At 38.8% G+C, this 22,348-nt stretch overlaps 1 protein-coding gene across 3 annotated transcripts in view; it reads left to right on the top strand.

Annotated features, from left to right (window-relative positions):
• Positions 1-22,348, top strand: part of FBXL5 (F-box and leucine rich repeat protein 5) — a 65,057-nt gene that overhangs the window by 29,291 nt on the left and 13,418 nt on the right. For all 3 annotated transcript variants that reach the window (XM_053577449.1, XM_053577451.1, XM_053577450.1), the window contains exons 2-9: positions 3,418-3,633; positions 7,852-7,947; positions 10,637-10,823; positions 13,569-13,751; positions 16,868-16,993; positions 19,176-19,324; positions 19,913-19,995; positions 21,163-21,888. In XM_053577449.1, coding sequence (XP_053433424.1) covers positions 3,418-3,633; positions 7,852-7,947; positions 10,637-10,823; positions 13,569-13,751; positions 16,868-16,993; positions 19,176-19,324; positions 19,913-19,995; positions 21,163-21,888 — 1,766 coding nt within the window. The remainder of the gene's footprint in view (positions 1-3,417; positions 3,634-7,851; positions 7,948-10,636; positions 10,824-13,568; positions 13,752-16,867; positions 16,994-19,175; positions 19,325-19,912; positions 19,996-21,162; positions 21,889-22,348) is intronic.

Consider the following 22,348-nt stretch of genomic DNA (forward strand, 5'->3'; position numbering starts at 1 on the left):
AAAATATTTACTGTCTGGCCCTTTACAGAAAAAAACGCCAACCCCTATTCTGGTGGTTCACTTATGGAACGTAAACTACAAATGCAGACATCTTTGTTCTTTTCACTGATGGGGGTATCCCAAGTACAGCAACAGTGCTTGGCTGGTAGTAGCTGTTCAGTAGATATTTGAATAGAATAAAAAATACGTGAAGTTATAAAAATGAATATTTAATTTTCAAAGTAATGATAGTTAACATTTATTAAGTACCAGGCAGCCATGTGAAGTGCAAGTGTTTTATTAGTCCCATTTATCGCTAAGAAGAAACTAAGACATTGAGAGAGAAAAGTAACTTACTCAAGGTTATATATTTAAAAAAAAGTTGTTTTTTTTTTTTTTAGGGTCATACATGTAAATGGTGGAAATGGGATCTAGTCCCAGGGAATCTATCACTGGTTCTCTAAATGTCTATTAATGCCTAATCTATACTGACTTTTATAGGAGATACTTAGTTAATTCTTTCATGTGTAATGAAGTAGTTCTGCTTTCATAGTTTTGATAGTTTTGTCATCTGTTTTGATGTTCTGTTATCTGACTGTAATTCTGTTTTTTTTTTTTTTTTTTTTGAGGCAGAGTCTCACTTTGTCACCCTGAGTAGAGTACTGTGGCATCATGGCTCACAGCAACCTCAAACTTTTAAGCTCAAGTGATTCTCTTGCCTCAGTCTCCCAAGTAGCTGTGACTATAGGCGCCTGCCACAACGCCTGGCTATTTTTTAGAGATGGGGTCTCGCTCTTGCTCAGGATGGTCTCAAACCCGTGAGCTCAGGCAATCCACCCACGTTGGCCACCCAGAATGCTGGGATTACAGGCATGAGCCACTACGCCCGGCCATCTCACTGTAATTCTTGTTGACAACAGGCAATAAGACAGCTTAGACTGGGCTCCAGTTTGGGGATACTAGATCACACTTTAGAGAGCAAATTTTCCTGAAGCATTGTGTCAGTGTTTTTCCCCATTCATTAACCTGTTTGCTGTTTTTTTTTTTTTGTAAAGACAGAGTCTCACTTTATGGCCCTCGGTAGAGGGCTGTGGCCTCACACAGCTCACAGCAACCTCCAACTCCTGGGCTCAAGCGATTCTCTTGCCTCAGCCTCCCGAATAGCTGGGACTATAGGCGCTGGCCGCAACGCCCGGCTATTTTTTTGGTTGCAGTTTGGCCGGGCCGGGTTTGAACCCGTCACCCTCGGTATAGGGGCCGGCGCCTTACCGACTGAGCCACAGGCACCGCCGCCCCTGTTTGCTGTTTTTAACCAAATCGTGTTTAAAATAAATTTTGAAATTGGAAATGATATAATAGAAAGTGGATTTAAATAGGTAATGGAAGGCTAGAATCTTACTTTGAATTTTAACTTGAAGCAAGTTTCTTGATAATATATACATTATAAACATTAGAATTTAATTTCTCTTTAAGGGTTAAAAATTAAAGTTACATTAGAATAGCAGTTCTGTCTTTTTTTTTTTTTTTTTTTTGAGACAGAGTCTCAAGCTATTGCCTTGGGTAGAGTGCTGTGGCATCATAGCTCATGGCAACCTCCAACTCTTGGGTTCAAGCAGTCCGCTTATCTCAGTTTTTCTATTTTTAGTAGAGACAATGTCTCATTTTTGCTCAGGTTGGTCTTGAACTCGTGAGCTCAAACAATCCACCCGCCTCAGCCTCCCAGAGTGCTAGGATTACAGGCATGAGCCACCACACCCAGCCAGAATAGCAGTTTTCTCTTGTTCCATACTGATAATAAGGAAGATATATACATATGTTTCTTTACGGTTTTATCATTTGATATCTTTTCCTCAAGTGCATTCTTATGTTCTGCTGTACTGGTTTCCACATTGTACTGTTGCAGTGCTTCCAGTTAAGAAAAGTTGATGATTTCTTTTATAAGCTGCTAAGTGTTTATCTCAGTTTTCTTTAAAAGATTAGTTCCCCTAAAGCTATCTAATGATATTCTAGTAGTTTAGAATTTATAGTCATTTCCTGCACAGATTCTTATCATTTTGATAGTAAAGTTTAAGCAAAGTAATAGAATGTTTTTGAATTTTTAAATTATGAAAGTAGTATTGTTGCAGGAAGACAAGGCCCAACTGAGAGAAAGAGCATCCAAACACTATGTTTATAAGAGGAAGGGTTTTGGCTCCGCGCCTGTAGCTCAAACGGCTAAGATGCCAGCCACATACATCAGAGCTGGCGAGTTCAAATCCAGCCCAGGCCTGCCAAACAACAATGACAACTACAACCAAAAAACAGCTGGGCGTTGTGGTGGGTACCTGTAGTCCCAGCTACTTGGGAGCCTGAGGCAAGAGAATCACTTAAGCCCAGGAGTTGGAAGGGCTTTGTTCACCAGCTGGCATAGAAGAATTCCAAATGGTGCTCCTGGACTGGCTTGGTCTTTCCCTTTTTAATCTCTAGTCAAAAAGTTCCAACCCATAGGTATCTTTTTCATTGGCCAGTTTGAATCAAGCAGGAGATGCTATTCCAGCCCCCAACAGAACTACAGGATTTCACAAAAGTGGAAATTTCCAAGTTCCAGGAAGTTAAGTTTACAAATTCCCAAGAGCTGAGTCACCCTGGAGAAGACCCTGCAGGTGTATCCTGGGGGTGTCCTTGAGAAGACCTTTTCTCCTAGACCTCATCCTTCTCAGGTGTTCTCTCTCAGTATAATAGCATAAAGAACATTTGAACATAGTGTGCACTTATAACATTGTTCTAATACAGCTTTTTTTTTTTTGTTCTGAAACAGAGTATCACTATGTCGCCCTTGGTAGAGTGCCATGGCATCACAGCTCACCACAACCTCAAACTCTTGGGCTTAAGCGATTCTCTTGCCTCAGCCTCCCAAGTAGCTGGGGTTACAATGCCAGGTTATTTTTTTGTTGCAGTTGTTATTGTTGGTTAGCTGGCCTGGGCTGGGTTTGAACCTACCAGCCTGGGTGTATATGGCCTGTGCCCCAACCACTGAGCTATGGGCGCCACCCACTCTAATACAGCTATTTTAATGATCATGTAATAATCGCTATGTGTGCCTCTGTTTAGCATACACATAGAGTAATGAAATTTTAGGTTTAGATGGAACTTGGTCGAATCCCTTTTATTTAAAGAAACTATGCGATTTGTATATGCATCATTTTCCAATATCACCAGGCCCTTCAGAATACAAACTAGTATCTTCCTGGCCTAATTCACTTTTTATCATACCATTATAATTTGTTCATTTATGAGTTACCTTTATTTGTACTGCAATGTAACCCAGTTGAAGTACAAGGGAAAGATCAGGGAAGTATCTTGCTGTGTGTAAAAGTAAATAGGGAAGTATTTGAATATTTCTCATTGGTGCATATTTGCATGTATTGATTATACCTTTCTTTTTAAATTTTTATTCAGCTTTCTAAAACGAATTTTTCCAACAACAACGATTTCCGCGCTCTTCTGCAGTCTTTGTATGCTACTTTCAAGGAGTTCAAAATGCATGAGCAGATTGAAAATGAATACATTATTGGTTTGCTTCAACAACGCAGCCAGACCATTTATAATGTACATTCTGACAATAAACTCTCTGAGATGCTTAGCCTCTTTGAAAAGGGACTGAAGAATGTTAAGGTGAGTTGCAAAAATGGACATTTAAACTGTTACAACTTGTGCTACCTTCTGATGATGTCATTGGCAAATTTGTTAGCAATTTATAGTAAGTGATGTTATATTAAGAAAATATTTTGTCACTTGTTAAAGGCAGCAAGGGAGACTTCATTCAAGAAGGACACATGCAGTGGGGGGCTTAACAGCGGAGGAGAGACACTGGGCTGGACCTTGAATACTACAAAGACAAGTAGAATTTGTTTTCAGCCTCAGGCTGTTGCTTTTCAGGGTCCCTGAGTCCCTTGAGTCCCTTGTGAGCCCCGTTGTTCAAGTGACTATAAGGCTGGAGGGGGCTTTAGGAGAAAGGGAAAAGTCTGTTGGGGTGGGCAGAAGGATGGGGGAGGTAGAAGTTTAGAAGGGGACATTAAAGGATTCAAGGGAGCTGAAGGGAAGTTTGCAAGTGGAAAGAGGAGGAAAGAGGAGCAGAAGCTGTGGGAAGGGAGAAGTCTTCTCTAGGGAAGCTAGTGCGTTTTCCAGTTATCCTTGGTAAATTCATGAGCGAGAATGGAGCTAGAGTTGGCTTTGTAGCCGTGAAGCATATTGTTAGTAGGAGTTCAAGAAGGGAGTTTCAGTTTACTGAGAAGCTCTCATGGGAGAAGCAGGACCAGATAGAGCAGAGAGGTCTTGCAAAAAGTCAGGAAAAAATTTCCAGGGCAGTAGTGAGTCCTGACTTGAAACAAAAAACTAGGAAAAAACCAGGTCTTAGAGCCAGGGAATAAACCTCCGCTCTACAGAACAAAGGAAAAAGATTTCCAGCCCACTGTGTACCTTTCAAACAAAGAAGCCTGGACATCTAAGTCAGCCTGAGAGACGCTTTTAAGTATCGATAACCTGTTGTTATCGTGCTTCAGTGGTCTGTCAGCTAGAGCACTCCATTTCTACTTAGTCAGCCAGAAGTGAAGACACAGGCTTTAAAGGTCCATACTCCGGGTACTTGCTGAGAGATCTGGTTCTCCTGCAATGAATCTGATCCTGTCTGAGTCACAGGCACCATAATGTAAAGAAAAAATTATTCATGACACTTGTTAAGTTCAAGAGACTGCTGCAGTGGGATTTTGCAGTTAAGGGAGAGAGATTGGGCTCAACACCACGTAGTTTTATAGCTGAGGAGCAGGGTAGGCGTGATTACTGAGAGGAAACGTCCACACCAGGGGGATTCCTGACAGGCTGACCCTGCAGGATTTCTCCCTGAAATTCAGGGTGATAAGATACTGAGGGTGTGAGATGGGGAATTTGATCAGATAGTGAAGTTGGTTAGGGTGGGAAGTTTAAGCTAAATCAACTCAGCAGGAGTCTTGCTAAAAACTGGACTTTGTGGGCCAAGGACAGAGTTTTAAGTTTAGGCCTCATTGAGAAGGAGCTTAGAGAAGCCTGCCTCAGGTTTAGTGAGAATCTTTGTCACTTACCTTTTACCTCTTTATTACTGTTGATAAAATTTTACAATGAATGCTCCTAACCAAAGCTTAACAGATTTTGTAAATTGAAATTTTAATTGCCATAAAGTTGTTACATTTTGTTAACATTTGCTGAAGGAAAGCTATTGACTCAGTTAATGGTGACCAAAGGTAAAATTATTAGAATCAACTATTTAATTTTATGCTTTTTATTTATTTTAAAATTGAATATCAGCTATAGTGTTTATTACCCTGTTTCTCCTTATTGTAGGTAGCAGGGGTAGTTAGGATAATTTTTAGTTGTGTGATATAAAATCAGAAATTTTTTTTAGTGTACTTTAGGATAGTAATGTAGAGACATGTCTTTCCTAGTTATATTTATGTATTATAGGATATTGGAAATTTGATCTTAGTTTATTCCCCTTCTGACCGAGTGAAGCTTAGGCATAAGTTACAGCTCTGTCAGACCATCACCCACTTAGAGATTTATGTTCCAGGAAGGTTGTTCTGCAGCAGGGAGGAAGATGAGTTGAGGGAAAGAAGAGAAGTGAAGAAGATCGTCATTAAAAAAATGACTCGGTCTTTCTTTAAGGCGAGTCATTTTTTTAATGACGATCTTCTTCACTTCTCTTCTTTCCCTCAACTCATCTTCCTCCCTGCTGCAGAACAACTGTGCATCTTACAAGGGTATATGTGAAACTTGGTAAACGGTCTGTGAAGCTAGTGAATGATGCCCCATGATCATATCAATGTACACAGCTATGATTTAATAAAAAAAGAAAAAAACTACAAAAAAAAATGACTCGAATACCATCTAGACAGATGCTCAGCAGCTTGTTGCTGGGGAGGTGGGAGGTTTGGTAGGAGAATGATGGAAGGGAGGTTTACTTTTTTTTGTAAAATTCTCCTTTGTACCCTTCACATTTTATATTATGTATTACCAGTATGGATAGCTCTTAGTAAGCTCTGAACTAAAGTTGTAACTAGAGAAAATGGAGAGAAGGGGTCAGACTTCATGGCACTCTACTGAGGGTAAGGAAGTGAGACTCTGGCTCAGAAAAAAAAGAAAGAAAAGAGGTCCATTCTGGAAAGGTGAGGTTTGAATTGATTGCTGTGTAATCCAGGTGGGCATTTATTAATAGGACGAGGCAGAGGGGTTTTAAGGTCGGACAAGTGACGCGGTGTAGAAAAGCAAATTTGTTATCAGTGTGGAAGTGGAAGCCGTGTGGATGTGCTCAGGGAAAATGTGAAAAACCCTAAGAGATAGGACATTGGATCGGATATTGGAAAGCATTAAAAGAGGAGATTCGAGAGGACTCAACGGGATGGAATATTCCCATGTTTTAAAAGTGTTCATTATTTTGTAATACAAATTTTCCACATTTTAAGTTGAGGGGGGATATGGAAGTGATGGATAAGTTACAGGGAGATGTGATCTTAGTTCATCTGAGGAGGAACTTTTTATCTGTTTAGAGTTGCCAGGATTTGCATGATTGATTTGACCATGTGGTGAGCTCCTTGCCTGTAGAAGTGTTGATACTAATGTATACAGCTTTCTGTCAGGGTCAAGTTAAGCAGGAATAGTTGACCACAGACAGAGGGGTGAGGGTACCAATGTCTGACACAGTTGGAAATCTATACGTAGCTTAGTTTCCCATAATTTTTGACTCCCCCAAAACTTAACTACTAAAAGTTTACCACTTATGATCAACCCAACTTTTGTATTTGTTTTGTATACTGTTCACAATAAAGTGAACTAGAGAAAAGAATATGTTACCAAGAAAATCATAAGGAAGAAAAAAAAATTGCTATTTATTGAGTGGGAGTGAGTCATCGAAAAGGTCTTCATGCTTGTCATCACATTGAGTAGTTTGAGGAGGAGGGTGAGTGGGGGCTGGTCTCGCTGTCCCGGGATGGCAGAGGCAGAAAAATCCACTTCTGTGTGGACCTTCATAGTTCAAACCTGTGATCACTTAAGGGTCAGCTAGATTATGAGTTCTTTAGCGGAGGGTACACTAGATAATCTTAAAAGGATTCTGTAATGATATAGTCCAATAGGGTCAGAGACATGTTAAGAGAATAGACGTAGAAATTACATAGATACATAAATTAGCAGTTAAATCAATAGAAGTTTTGTGCAGACATTTGGTATTTTTAGACTTTTTGTGACAGTTTTAAAAAGAAAGAAGATCAGGCTTAGCGCCTGTGGCTCAGGAGGCTAAGGTGCCAACCACATACACCTGAATCCAGCCCTGGCCCGCTAAATAACAGTGATGGCTGCAAGCAAAAAATGGCTGGACGTTGTGACAGGTGCCTGTAGTCCCAGCTACCTGGGAGGCAGAGGCAGGACAGAGCCCAGGAATTGGAGGTTGCTGTGAGCTGTAATGCCATAGCACTCTACCCAGGGCAACAGCTTGAGGCTCTGTCTCAAAGAAAAAAAAAAAAAGGAAGAAGATCACATTACTAAAGACACTCAAAGCTTGTTTTTATGGATATCTTTTGTGCTAACACAAGTATAGAGACCACTTTCCTATTTGTCAGTCTTTTTTTTTTTTTTCCTGAGATTTTATGTCACACTTTATTTTAGAAATGGGGTCTGGCTGTATTGACCAGGCTTTTCTCAAACTTTTGGCCTCGCGCAGTCCTTAGTCTCCTGAGTGGCTGGGACAACAGGCACAAGCTACCATAGTCAGCCTATGTTGCATTTGAAGCTGAATTCCTGGGCTCAGATACTATATGTGTAATGAAGCAAAACTTTTATAAAAATGTACTTTTTTTCTCTTTCCAGAATGAATATGAGCAGTTAAATTATGCAAAACAACTGAAAGAGAGATTGGAGGCTTTTACAAGAGATTTTCTTCCTCACATGAAAGAGGAAGAGGAGGTAAGCTACAGGTGCCCACCACCACACCCCCCCCACCACAACATCCCCTGCCACAACACCTGCCACGACACCCAGCTAGTTTTTAGTAGAGACAGCATCTCCCTGACAGAGACAAACATTCTTTTGCCTTAGAGGCTTTTCAAAGTAACACATAGGAAAATATGTCTGGTTGATGGAGAGAAGCCTCCATTTCCTTTCAGGAATTGAAGAAAAACTAAGAAAAAAAATGCATTTAGTTTCATTCCCTCAGAAAGGTTGTTCCTTTGTTTGACACGTTAATACATTTCTGACTGTTCTTAAAATAGTGGGGATGCCTATATTTTCCTTGAGTTTTTGTGACTGACTGACTTTGGCTATATACCTTTCTGGGATTTTGTTTGTTTATTTTTATTTTACATACCGAGGGTATTTGGGGTGGGGTTGTTTTTTGAGATGTGTAATTGTTTTATGGAGTTTATAAAAAGAATTTTCTTTTTTTTTTTTTTTTTTTTGTAGAGACAGAGTCTCACTTTATCGGTAGAGTGCCGTGGCCTCACACAGCTCACAGCAACCTCCAACTCCTGGGCTTAAGCGATTCTCTTGTCCCAGCCTCCCGAGTAGCTGGGACTACAGGTGCCCGCCACAACGTCCAGCTATTTTTTGGTTGCAGTTTGGCCGGGGCTGGGTTTGAACCCGCCACCCTCGGTATATGGGGCCGGCGCCTTACCGACTGAGCCATAGGTGCCGCCCTATAGAAAGAATTTTCGTATTGTTTTTCTTTTTTTTTTGTTGCAGTTTGGCCGGGGCTGGGTTTGAACCCGCCACCCTCAGCATATGGGGCCGGCGCCCTACCCGCTGAGCCACAGGCGCTGCCCTCATATTGTTTTTCTTTCTTTTTTTTTTTTGTAGAGACAGAGTCTCACTTTATGGCCCTCGGTAGAGTGCCGTGGCCTCACACAGCTCACAGCAACCTCCAACTCCTGGGCTTAAGCGATTCTCCTGCCTCAGCCTCCCGAGTAGTTGGGACTATAGGCACCCGCCACAGCGCCCGGCTATTTTTTGGTTGCAGTTTGGCCGGGGCTGGGTTTGAACCCACCACCCTCGGTATATGGGTCTGGCACCCTACCGACTGAGCCACAGGCGCCGCCCCTCATATTGTTTTTCTAACATGGCTTCATTAAATGTTTAAGTATTTTAAAAATATGTAATATTTGGACTAGATGTTATGAATAATAGTAGAGATAAAGCTATTTTATTCTGTATTTTTAAAACTGTTCCGTACAAATAAAAAGCTCTCCTGGAAACAAAAAAAAAAGGTTGTTCTTTCTCATTAATTGCTTTAATTCCTTTGTACTCAGGGAATAATTATTTTTTTTATTTGTAAATGGCACTATGTTAAATGTTAATAACTTATGTTGCCCTAAAGTCTTGTCAGAACTTTCAGAGGATTTTTTAAACTTTTAATATTTACTCTTTTTATGTTAAGTTTAGCACATTAACTGCCACATGAATTGTATTTAACTCACCTAGTATTGAACACAGGGCTTACTTTTTTCTTGTGGTAGTCTAAGTGTTAAAGAATTTTTAGTGTATTTGTCAGTAGTAGACTTTAATAATTAAATGGTGGTTTTAAATGTACCAGTCTCATGCTTAATATCATTGGGATATCATTGAATGCATGGGCAAAATGTTTTCACTTTCTGTTTTTTCTCTATCATGAGATGAACATCAGGATGAGAAAAAGCTATAAATCAGTTACCATAGTGATTTCTCAACTATAACTTCACCTTATAATCTGATTGGTATTAATAAAAACAATCCTATTTGGTAAGCCCTATCCAGACCTATTAAATTGAAATTAACTCTGGTGGGAGGCATTAGCATGGGTATTTTTTCAAGGCCTTTCAACTCATTATTATAAACAGCCAGCATTAAAATTACTGAGTTATTAGAGCCATGTTTTGTAATCTGTGATGCCCACCAGAATCATCTAGGGAACAGAACAAAGCCTTGGTTCTGTTTCTAAAGATTCTAATTCTATAAATTGGAGGTTGGGCCTTAAGCATCTGTTTTACATAGGAACCACTATACTAAAATAATGATTTGAAGAAAACATCTCTGGAATTCAGAAACAATAGTGAAGAGTCAGGGACTCAGTAAACCTCTGCCTTTCATGTTTCCAGGACACTGCATCCTCTGTCTCCTGTGAGGTAGAGGCCGGGTTACTACAATACTGGAAGGCAGTTAACTGACTTAAATGTGTAACAGTAGAAGAGTGTTTGATAATCGCTTAGGGAAAAATCTTCTAGTCCTGATGTTTTCAGATTGGTTAAGGATTAGCCGGGCGTTGTGGCGGGTGCCTGTAGTCCCAGCTACTTGGGAGGCTGAGGCAGGAGAATCGGCTAAGCCCAGGAGTTGGGGGTTGCTGTGAGCTGTGTGACGTCATGGCACTCTACTGAGGGCAATAAAGTGAAACTCTGTCTCTACAAAAAAAAAAAAAGATTGGTTAGGGATTAATTTATGTATATTTGCTGGAGAGAGTTTAGCAAGAAAGATCTTTTGGTGATACTTTACTCTGTAATTTTTAGATTAATTAACCCAATGATAACTAAAATTGTGATCTCTTTGAGGTACACGGTCATAATACTACACTTGAGCCATAGCAAAACTAATTAAGCATCTTTCCTTAACAATATTTTGTTTAATTTAGGTTTTCCAGCCCATGTTAATGGAATATTTTACCTATGAAGAACTCAAGGATATTAAAAAGAAAGTTATTGCACAACACTGCTCTCAGAAGGAAACTGCAGAGCTCCTTAAAGGTCTTAGCCTGTGGAATCAAGCTGAAGAGCGACAGAAGTTTTTTAAATATTCTGTGGATGAAAAGTCAGATAAAGGTGAGATTCATACAGACAGAGATGAGGATGATTAATTCTAAGGCCATTGACATCTTGTTGATAGGAACTGTAGATTTTTATAAATAAGTCAGGCTTGTACTGTGGTCAGGAGAAGGCATTTATTTTTATGTATAAATTTAATTGAGGACAGTAGTTTCCATTTAGAATTTAGTGTTTTCTGTGATAAATACCTCACATACTTGGGACATATGTAATATAGTGTTTTTTGAATGAACTTAATATATACACATCAAAATTGTTGAAAGCTACTGTTATAAAGAGCACTTTCATAGTATAGTGGCTGCTTTTATCTTAGTGTTTTTTAATTGGTTTTCAAAATCAGTTGTGTTTAGAGTCCTGTCCTTTCCTATGTACCCTTCTCTCAGCTTATATCCAGTATAGTCAGAGAGATGAGTAGGAGAGGCAGGCTTTTTGGATACAGCTACTTTGAGAGTAAAAATGAGAAATGCAAATAAAATATGCCTGCTTTTTTTCTTCATAGACTACTTCTTTATTTTTATTCTTGTTTATCTTTGATAACTTTGACTTTTAAGACATCATTAAAGAAACAATTTGCATCCTTAGGCTAGTAAAAATTCCTTTGTCTTTTTCAGATTGATAGTAATGGTGTTTTGTTAAAATAGCTTCCAATATTTTGAACTTGCCATTTTCTCTCTTTTTTTTTTTTTAACAAAATGGGTGAAGTCAGTGCTGAAACAAAAATGATTGTATAAAGCAAGCTATAATTAAGCCCATAAAGCTTGTATGCTTTACTTTGAAATGGAGCTTATGCCTTTAGATACCCAAGCTATGACCTGTTGTATCTGGTTTAATTATAATTATGACATGAGATTTAAAAGCATCACATTTATTACATTTAATTTTCCCACTCCTTCAAAGTAAATTATGGCTTCATTATGTTTAAAATATTTGACATTTTAGGGCTGGATATGATGGCTCACGCCTGTAATCCTAGCACTTTTTTTTTGTAGATTTTGGCCGGGGCTGGGTTTGAACCCACCACCTCTGGCATATGGGGCCAGTGCCCTATTCCTATGAGGCACAGATGCTGCCCTAATCCTAGCACTTTGGGAGGCAGAGGTGAGCGGATTGCCTGAGCTCAAGTTTTGAGACCAGCGTGAGCTAGAGCGAGACCCCATCTCTAAAAAAATAGCTGAGCGTTGTGGCGGGCGCCTGTAGTCCCATCTGTTTGGGAGATTAAGGCAAGAGAATCACTTAAGCCCAAGAGTTAGAAGTTGCTGTGAGCTGTGATGTCAGCGCACTCTGCCAGGGGTGACAAAGACAGATTTTGTCTCAAAAAAAAAAAATTTTTTTTTTTTCCATTTAAAAAATAGTAAAAAATTTGATCATAGCATTTCTATATTTAAGTTGCTTCGTGGAGAATCAGATATACAAGGTACTCAAATTCTTCATAGTACTCTAATGATGAATATTTTTTATTTATTTTAACATCTTTCATTTTTATTTTGGAAAATTGTTACTGAAATAATACATTATTGTATATACAGTGACTACTTTCTATAATAGTTACTGATAAAGTATTCCTTATTAGCCAGGCGTGGTGCTTCATACCTGTAATCCTAGCACTCTGGGGAGGCAAGATGAATGGATTGCTTGAGCTCAGGATTTAGAGACCAGCCTAAGCAAGAGCAAGATCCCATCTCTAAAAAAAGATAGCTGGGCACTGTGGTGGGCACTTGTAGCCTCAGCTACTTGGGAGGCTGAGGCAAAAGGATCTCCTGAGTCCAAGAGTTTGAGGTTGCTGTGAGCTACAGTGATGCCACCACAGTCTTCTAAGGACAACAAAACGAGACTCTGCCTTAAAAAAGAAAAAGAAAAAGATTCCTTATCAATGTATAACAGTGTCAAAAATATTTACATTTTGGGCAGCACCTGTGGCTCAGTGGGTGGGGCGCTGGACCCATATACCGAGGGTGGCGAGTTTGAGCCTGGCCTTGGCCAAACTGCAACAAAAAATAGCTGGGCCCTGTGGTGGGCACCTGTAGTCCCAGCTGCTTGGGAGCCTGAGGCAAGAGAATTGCCTAAGCCCAGGAGTTGGAAGTTGCTGTGAGCTGTGTGATGCCATGGCACTCTACCTAGGGCCACAAAGTAAGACTCTCTCTCAAAAAAAAAAAAGAAAAAAAAATTACATTTTATTGTCTTAAACTGGGACATAAATAATGTAAGTAGGGCAAATCTATCTCTAGGTTGAAGAAGTCAGATTTCATAGCCCTTTGTATGCAATGTGAGAATCAGAGGGGGATACAGGAAAGTACTGCCAGGAGTCATAATGCTGAGATGGAAAAGGTTGTAAGATTTGTGTGTGTCATTAAAAATGCCTTGAAGATCTCATAATCTGCTGACTCTACACTTCAAAGCTGTGGAACCTGTTCTGTTTCTTTTTCAAATGATGCTACTTACACTACAAAGCAAGTATTGTTTTTTTTTCTGTGACGCCTTCTTAAGTGGAGTTAATTCTGTGTTCACTGGTATAATTCTCACTGATGAAGTATGATTTGGGCCATGACAGTTTAACCCCACTGGTTCCTAACAAGTTTAACATCCCCATGTTACCTCTAGTACATGTTGTTTCCTTTGCATGTCTTGCAAGCAGGAAGGAATTGACTGCAGGCACTGGATTATATTCATAGAAATGTGATTGTAATTTCTTGTTGCATTTGCTCTTCTGGCCTTTACTGCTAAACATTTTCTTTTTTATTTCAGAAGCAGAAGTGTCAGAACACTCCACAGGTATAACCCATCTTCCTCCTGAGGTGATGCTGTCAATTTTCAGTTATCTTAATCCTCAAGAATTATGTCGTTGCAGTCAAGTAAGCACTAAATGGTCTCAGCTGGCAAAAACTGGATCACTTTGGAAACATCTTTACCCTGTTCACTGGGCCAGAGGTAGGTAAATGGGACTTTTAGTTTGTTTTTCAAATATTTCTATTTTCTAAATGAATCTTCACAGACACTAATAAGCAAGATTAGGGAGGGGACTCTGAGATGTTGACTGAAAGTAGGTTTTATGGTTAGATGGTGCGCACTTGGGTGACATGTTTGAAAAGCTAAGAACACTGAAGCATTAATAGTCTGGGAAAGGAATGCAAAAAGATTGGCAAAGTATTAATAATTATTGAAGATAGGTGTTGGGTATGTGGGATTAATTATGCTGGCTCTTTCTACTTTGTGTGTGTGAGTGACAGAGTCTCACTATGTTGCCCTCGGTAGAGTGCCATGGTGTAATAGCTCACAGCAGCCTCAAACTCCTGGGCTGAAGTAATTCTTTGGTCTCAGCCTCCTGAGTAGCTGAGATTATAGGTGCCTACCACAATGCCCAGCTATTTTTTTAGAGGTGGAGTCTCGCTCTTGCTCAGGCTGGTCTCAAACTCCTGAGCTCAGGCAATCTGCCCATCTCGGCCTCCCAAAATGCTGGGATTATAGGTGTGAGCCACTGTGCCTGGCTTCCTTCTACTTTTGACTATGGAATTTTCCCTAATTATAAATTAAAATGAAATTAATAGGTTTTCACAACACTTTTTTTGTGATTGGTAATGCCTCATTTTCTAAATCACAATTCCATGTTAATTTCATTGTGCTAAGTTACTTTAAATGTGAACAGGTAAGTAAAATTTTCTTTTCACGAACATATGCAGTTACGGGATAAATGTAACTAGTATGGCATACAATTTTCTGTCACTGAATTAAAATTTCCTTCATTTGTTATTTGTGGTGAGTATTAGCCTTAAAATTCACATGAGTTTTTTTTGTAATTTTCTATTTGTGACTATATATCTGATTTAAATTATGAGTCTGATTTAAAAGCAGTTTTATTTGTCACAGTAATAGATAGCACTTTTAAAATAAGGTGTCAGATATTCCATGTTTTTTGAATGAAGCTATCTGTAGTATGTATTAGGCTTGTATGATCTAAGTGATTAGAATTGTTTTTATGTGGAGGACAATTAGTGATGACACGGTGGGGATTGGGGGAAGGGGAGAGAAGGAGACGGGGGTGGAGGAAAGGGAAGGATGAGGGGGTGGGGTCTCAGTGTGTGACACACCTTTTGGAGGGCAAGGCACAATTGTAAGAGAGACTTTACCTAAGAAATGCAGTCAGTGTAACCTGGTTTCTTGTACCCTCAATGAATCCCCAACAATAAAAAAAAAAAATTATTTTTATGTGGAAAAGAATTATTTTTATGTGGAACTTTTTTCCTGTCAGTTTTATGACAATGAAATATTGAGTGAAAAGTCCAATAAGACAAACACGGGTATATCATACTTTTTTGTCCAGCTATTTTTAATTTTTAAAAATTAATTACTAAGAATGAATACATAATTAAATACAATTTGATGAGTGTCAAATGTGATAATTTTTTTTATTAAATCATAGATGTGTACATTAATGCAATCATGGGGTACAATGTGCTGGTTTTATATACAATTTGAAATATTTTCATCACACTGGTTAACATAGCCTTCACGGCACTTTCTTAGTTATTGTGTTTAGACATTTATATTCTACACCTAGTAAATTTCACATATACTCTTGTAAGATGCACTGTAGGTGTGGTCTCACCAATCACCCTCCCTTCACCCAGCCTCCCCCCTCCCCTCCCTCTCCCCTTTTCCCTTCTTCTTGGGCTGCAATTGGGTTTTAGCTTTCATAAGAAAGCTATAAATTAGTTTCATAGTAGGGCTGAGTACATTGGATACTTTTTCTTCCATTCTTGAGATACTTTCCTAAGAAGAATATGCTCCAGCTCCATCTATGTTAACATGTAAGAGGTAAAGTCTTTCTTTAAGGCTGCATAATATTCCATGGTGTACATATACCACAATTTATTAATCCATTCGTGGGTCGATGGGCACTTGGGCTTCTTCCATGAGTGATAATATTTTGCTAACTTTCTGGAAGTCACTCAAATCTTAAATATTTTTTTTTTTTTGTAGAGACAGAGTCTCACCTTATCGCCCTCGGTAGAGTGCCGTGGCATCACACAGCTCACAGCAACCTCCAAATCCTTGGGCTTAGGCAATTCTCCTGCCTCAGCCTCCCAAGTAGCTGGGACTACAGGCACCCGCCACAAGGCCCGGCTATTTTTTTGTTGCAGTTTGGCCGGGGCCGGGTCTGAACCCGCCACCCTCGGCCTATGGGGCCAGCGCCCTACCCGCTGAGCCACAGGCGCCGCCCAAATCTTAAATATTCTAAAAAAAAAAAAAAAACTTAAATATTCTTTTTTTCTGTTTTTAATATATTTAAGCAAAAAGTTCCAATAAGAAATATTTTTGTTTATTTGTGGTATTTGTTTTGAGTGGCTGTCAATCAGAATTGATTTTTGCCCCTCGAGGGAACATTTGAAATGTCTGGAGACAGCTGGGCGCAGTGGCTCAAGCCTGTAATCCTAGCACTCTGGGAGGCCGAGGTCATGGGTTCAAGACCAGCCTTAGCAAGAGCAAGACCCCATCTCTTAAAAAAAAAAAAAAAGCCAGGTGTTGTGGCGGGTGCCTGTAGTCCCAGCCTGTCTTAGCCTGAGGCAAGAGAATTGCTTGAGCCCAAGAGTTTGAGGGCGACAAAGTGAGTCTCTGTCTCAAAAAAAAGAAATGTCTGAAAACATTTGTGTTTGTTCCATCTGTGGGTATTATACTGGCATCTAGTGGGTAGAGGTTAGGGTTGCTGCTAAGCACCCTACTATCCAGAGGACAGCCCCCCCAAAACAAATAATTACCCAGCACAAATTGTTAATAGTGTCAAGGTTGAGAAACTATAATTTAGATGTAACTTGGTTAATTATTTATTATTGTTAATTGAACCCACATAGTCATAGTTCTTTTCAGTATGTCTAAAACTGATTCTGATGCTTAGTTTTATTTGTTTAACAGCCATTAAATATTTCTAAACATAGGTGGCTCACTCAGATGTTTTCTGTGTGGAGAGATTTTATTGAAAGTAGGTTAGTTTTTTTGTTATGACAGACAACCTAATTTTATTTTGTTTTTCTTGTTTATTTGTTGTGTAGGTGACTGGTACAGTGGTCCTGCAACTGAACTTGATACTGAACCTGATGAAGAGTGGGTGAAAAATAGGAAAGATGAAAGTCGTGCTTTTCATGAGTGGGATGAAGATGCCGACATAGATGAATCTGGTGAGCATGTTGGATTACTCTGCTAGCTATTAACTACTAAGAAGTTGGGTAGTAAAAATATAAACTGATGGGGAATTTTCTTGCTTGGTAAAATTGAAGCTGTAGGGAATTTTATTTATAAAGCTTCCCATTTAAGTAAACTAATCATGTCTGGTGAAAGAACTAAACGTGAAAAGTAAGAACTATAATTATAAAGATTATTATTTCAGCAGAAAAAGTAGTTTGTTTGTTAATTTTGAGGCAGAGTCTTACTATGTTGCCCTCGGTAGAGTGCAGTGGCATCACAACTCACAGCAACCTCCAACTCTTGGACTTAAGCAATTCTCTTACATCAGCCTCCCAAGTAGCTGGGACTACAGGTGCCTGCCACAATGCACAATGCCTGGCTATTTTTTTGTTGTTGTTGTTGCAGTTGTCATTGTTTAGCTGTCCTGGGTTGGGTTCGAACCCACCAGTCTTGGTGTATGTGGCTGATGCCATAACCACTGTGCTACGGGCGCTGAACCAACTATTTTTATGAAGTGAAGATTCCATATTTTGGTATAGATGAAAGTTTGGGAAATGCTGTATAAGGAAGCATTCCATTCTAGTTAGATGTGGTGATGTGCTTACCTGTTGCAGGCATTGTGTTAGCTATAAAAAATGTAATGTTAAGCAAAATGGGAAAAACACGTGAACTCTGGCCTTGTTCAGCTTAAAATAAAAGTGATTAGTTAAGGTCTCATGAGAAATTTGAGCAAAGATCTGAAGTAGGTAAAGTCTTTGCTCAGATGTCAATTTAGGGAAGACTCAATTTATTTATTCTAGAAAATTAATTCGTAATACCCATGATAAGAATTTTAAAGCCTTTACTAAACTCAGTGTGTATTATCTTATCACTTGAAAATAGCCAAAGTGAAGACTGACATTTTCCTTCAGTATTGAAAAGGAAAGATTAAGCTATAAAGATTGAGCCTTTTAAAGATAGTAAATCTATTCTGTTGATCAGTAACTTTAATACTGAACTTTGGATCTGTCTTCTACTTTAGGGCTTTTCAGTTTGGCATCTTCACTGGTCTTGCAGAGAAGTTTCTTTTCATAGATTGTTTAACTTTTAAAAAAGATTTCAGGGTGACGCCTGTGGCTCAAAGCAGTAGGGCGCCAGCCCCATATGCCACAGGTGGTGGGTTCAAACCCAGCCCCGGCTAGAAACTGCAAAAAAAAAAAAAAAATTTCCTACTCCCAATTATCCTGATTGATAATTATACATTATATACAGGCATCAATATATCACATGTACTCCAAAATGCATCTATTATGGATCAATAAAAAATAAAAGATTTCAGTGAAATCTACGTTTAGATAAGTAAAGGGCCACTGAAACAAAAGAATGGCTTGGGAATAAAGTTAAAATAGAGTGAAGAGACTTCACTAAAGTAATTTTTATCTCTTTATAATGTATACACATACATACATGTATGTGTGGGTAAAGAAAGAATTTAGAATAATATCTACAAAGAAGGAACCATTAGTAACAAATTCAGTAATCTTTCTACTTACATTCCTTTGTCAACTATACTCAGTTTTGTTGTAAGTGATACTTTCTTAACTTAGTCTGTTAAACTTTTATGTTTACAGACATTTGCAATAGGTCTTTAGGAAGCATAATGTTATTAGGATCCTGAGAAAGGCAATACAATTATTAATTCTTTTCAGTATAGTGTGCTTTTGTTACATTAAGTTGGAGTTTGCAGTGTTTCCTTGTGGGTGTTGTTACAGTGGTGCAGCCTCTTATAAACACCCAGCCAGGCATTATAGAAGTTATTAAGTGAAATACAGGCTCATTTTTAACTTCTTAAAAATTCTAAACTACCTTTCTTTGCTGGATTCAGGCTAATGTAGTTGAATTGCAGATCTTGTCTAGCTCTGTGTCCTTTTTATTTAGTAGAATAACTCTTGGTACCTTTTACTATGAATCATTTTTCTTTTGATACATTGTGTATTTTATTCTCTTGGAGAACTCTTACTATTCTTTCAGTATTCACAGTTTTTTCCCAAATTTTTTCATTGTTTAAAAATGAAATTATTTAATAGGGACTATAAGGATAGCAAAGTATTTGATGTTTAATGATTCGGTTTGTCCTTGAGTAGCCTGATTATAATTAGTCTATCCAGTTCTTAGACTTTTAAATTGATTTTACAGAAGAGTCTGCAGAGGAATCGATTGCTATCAGCATTGCACAAATGGAAAAACGTTTACTCCATGGCTTAATTCATAATGTTCTACCATATGTTGGTCCTTCTGTAAAAACTTTAGTATTAGCATACAGCTCTGCAGTTTCCAGCAAAATGGTATGTATGAATTAGCACTAGTTTATCTATTAAGAAAAAATAGCAATGTATTTTTTCTGAGTTTAATTAAGGAAAAAAGAAAACAGTTTTTGTGTGCCTTCCCATAAGTAGGTGTACACTGCCAGCTTTCATGGTAGCACCGTTTCAGTTCTCATGGTCTTGGTGGTGTGCATACTGCCTACATGTGATATGGATAAGGAAACTCCGGCTAGGAGAGGCTAAGCATTTTATTCCGTTTCGAGTGACGAAACCCAGTTTTATATGGTTGTTTATAATGTGTATGTAAGGCATGGCAATATGGCAAGTGAGATGACATCACTGTTATATGAAAGTGTATCTTGTGATTTCCTATATTAGAATCTCCATGGGTTTTCCTTAAAAATGTAAGTTTTTTGAGTGTATTCTCACAACTGCTATAACAGCTTCTTAGGGATTTGAGCCTAGACTAATTCTTAATACACTATTCGAGTGATCTTTTTACATAACACGAAAGTTGGAGAAACACTGGATTAAGTATACTAGTAGTTACTTGTTAGTTATCTAACTAAAGGTCTGCAGATCTTTATCTTGGCAATTTTTCCCCTCTAGGTTAGGCAGATTTTAGAGCTTTGTCCTAACCTGGAGCATCTGGATCTTACCCAAACTGACATTTCAGATTCTGCATTTGACAGGTTAGTTATGTTTAAATATTTAACAAAAAATTGTGTGATTTCTCATTTCCATAATTGCAATCTGGTGATGCTACTGTTTCTTGCTACCCAGTGTTGGTCACGTATGGCTATAACTATAGCACCTCTAGTTCTTTGCCTCCTGTTCCTAAGTTGTAGCGGATCCCAAACTTTTATTCGTATCATCTTAAAATCTTTATAGTCCTATACCATGTCCAGCCACTTATGGCTTGCCATGCAACCATAGAGATTGAAATGATATTGTTTTTAAGAAGTTTTTAGTTTTAGTTTGGCTCTAGGTGCCAATTGGCAAAGCTCCCCATACATTCTTCACAGTTATTCCAAAATAGTGTCACTTTCTTCAAGCTATATTCTTCATAAATTGTGTGTCCTTTGATATCACCAATTTCCCCCATATTCTAATCGCTTCCTCTTCTCCACCCTAGAAAGCACCTTTTTTCCTCTTCAGAGGGAGAGGTATACTCTTCTCTGGCTAAGGCTAATGCTCGACCAATTCCTAGAGCTTGTTTCTTCTAGATTTTTCTCCATTAATCATGAGTTATCCACTTTTTTTCATGTGTACACAACCTCTCCTCTATTGGTAACTTTTCGGATGGTAAACGTAATTTAGTTACCATCCTTGTCCCTCTTCTGCCCTATTCTTTTTTTTTTTTTTTAAAAGACAGAGTCTCACTTTGTCACCCTCAGTAGAACCCTGTGGCATAATAGCTCACAGCAACCTCAAACTCTTGGTCTCAAGTGATTCTCTTGCTTCAGCCTCCCCAAGTAGCTGGACCTATAGGTTCCGGCCACAACACTCGGTTATTTTTAGAGATGAGGTCTCACTCTGGCTCAGGCTGGTTTCAAACTTGTGAGCTCAAGCGATTTACCTGCCTGATCCTCCCAGAGTGCTAGCATTACAGGCGTGAGCCTCTGCGCCTGGCCACTCCCTGTCCTTCTGTTAAGTTAGTAATACTCTTTGATACTAATTACTTTCTTTGTATTCCTAGCACTGAAAATAGTTACTGACACTAGATATTCACTAAATATTTAAGTGATTCTCTTAGATATAAAATCTTTCCTCCAGCTTTCATCTACATACATATAGTCACATGCTTGTGAAGAGTTTAGCAATATCCATTAATGTTCTCTTTTCTCTCTTAATTATAGTTGGTCTTGGCTTGGTTGCTGCCAGAGTCTTCGGCATCTGGATCTGTCTGGATGTGAGAAAATCACAGACGCGGCCCTAGAGAAGATTTCCAGAGCTCTTGGAATTCTGACATCTCATCAGAGTGGCTCTTTGAAAGCTTCTACAGGCAAAATTACTTCAACTATGTGGAAAAATAAAGACATTACCACTCAGTCCACCAAGCAGTATGCCTGTTTGCATGATTTAACTAACAAGGGTGTTGGAGAAGAAATAGATAATGAACGTCCCTGGACTAAGCCCGTTCCGGCCGAAAACTTCTCTTCTCCGTACGTGTGGGTGTTAGATGCTGATGATTTGGCTGATATTGAAGATGCTGTAGAATGGAGACACAGAAATGTTGAAGGTCTTTGTGTGATGGACACAGCGTCCAGTTTTAGCTGCCCCACCTCTGGCTGTTACAGTAAGGACATTGTTGGACTAAGGACTAGTGTCTGTTGGCAGCAGCACTGTGCCTCTCCAGCCTTTGCGTATTGTGGTCATTCGTTTTGTTGTACAGGAACAACTTTAAGAACTATGTCAGCACTCCCAGAGTCTTCCGCAATATGTAGAAAAGCATCAAGGACTAGACTGACTAGAGGAAAAGACTTAATTTACTTTGGGAGTGAAAAATCTGATCAAGAGACTGGGCGTGTACTTCTGTTTCTCAGTCTGTCCGGATGTTATCAAATCACAGACCATGGTCTCAGGTGAGTAATCAGTTCCAGAGTATTAGGAAATGTACATATTCTCACTTTCTAATGGAATATAAAACTGTTACCTAAATTACTCCTTTTAGTTGATTTATTTTAGCAAAAGGGTGTCAACCAGGATCTGCCTTACTTCAGAGCCCTGGAACAGCATAACTTCTGATACCAACATGAGATTTCATTTCAGTCAGTTCAAATCTGTTGAGATATATGGAAGAACATAAATTTTAAGGTTTAACAAATACATAGTAAACGACTATATAAAATTTTAAGATACTTTAGTGGATGACTAAGATACAATTTTTACCCTCAAAGACATGTAACAGAAGAAAATATGTGTTCCGTATTCTGTTGCTGTTGTATTATTTATGTACGGTATAGTTTTATAGTGGGGATTTTGGGAAACATAGACTGTCCAGGGAGGCAAGTTAGTGTAAGCCGTTAAGTGGTTATAAAAACC

This window comes from Nycticebus coucang, chromosome 23 (genome assembly GCF_027406575.1).
Source record: "Nycticebus coucang isolate mNycCou1 chromosome 23, mNycCou1.pri, whole genome shotgun sequence".
In the NCBI taxonomy this organism is placed as follows: domain Eukaryota; kingdom Metazoa; phylum Chordata; class Mammalia; order Primates; family Lorisidae; genus Nycticebus; species Nycticebus coucang.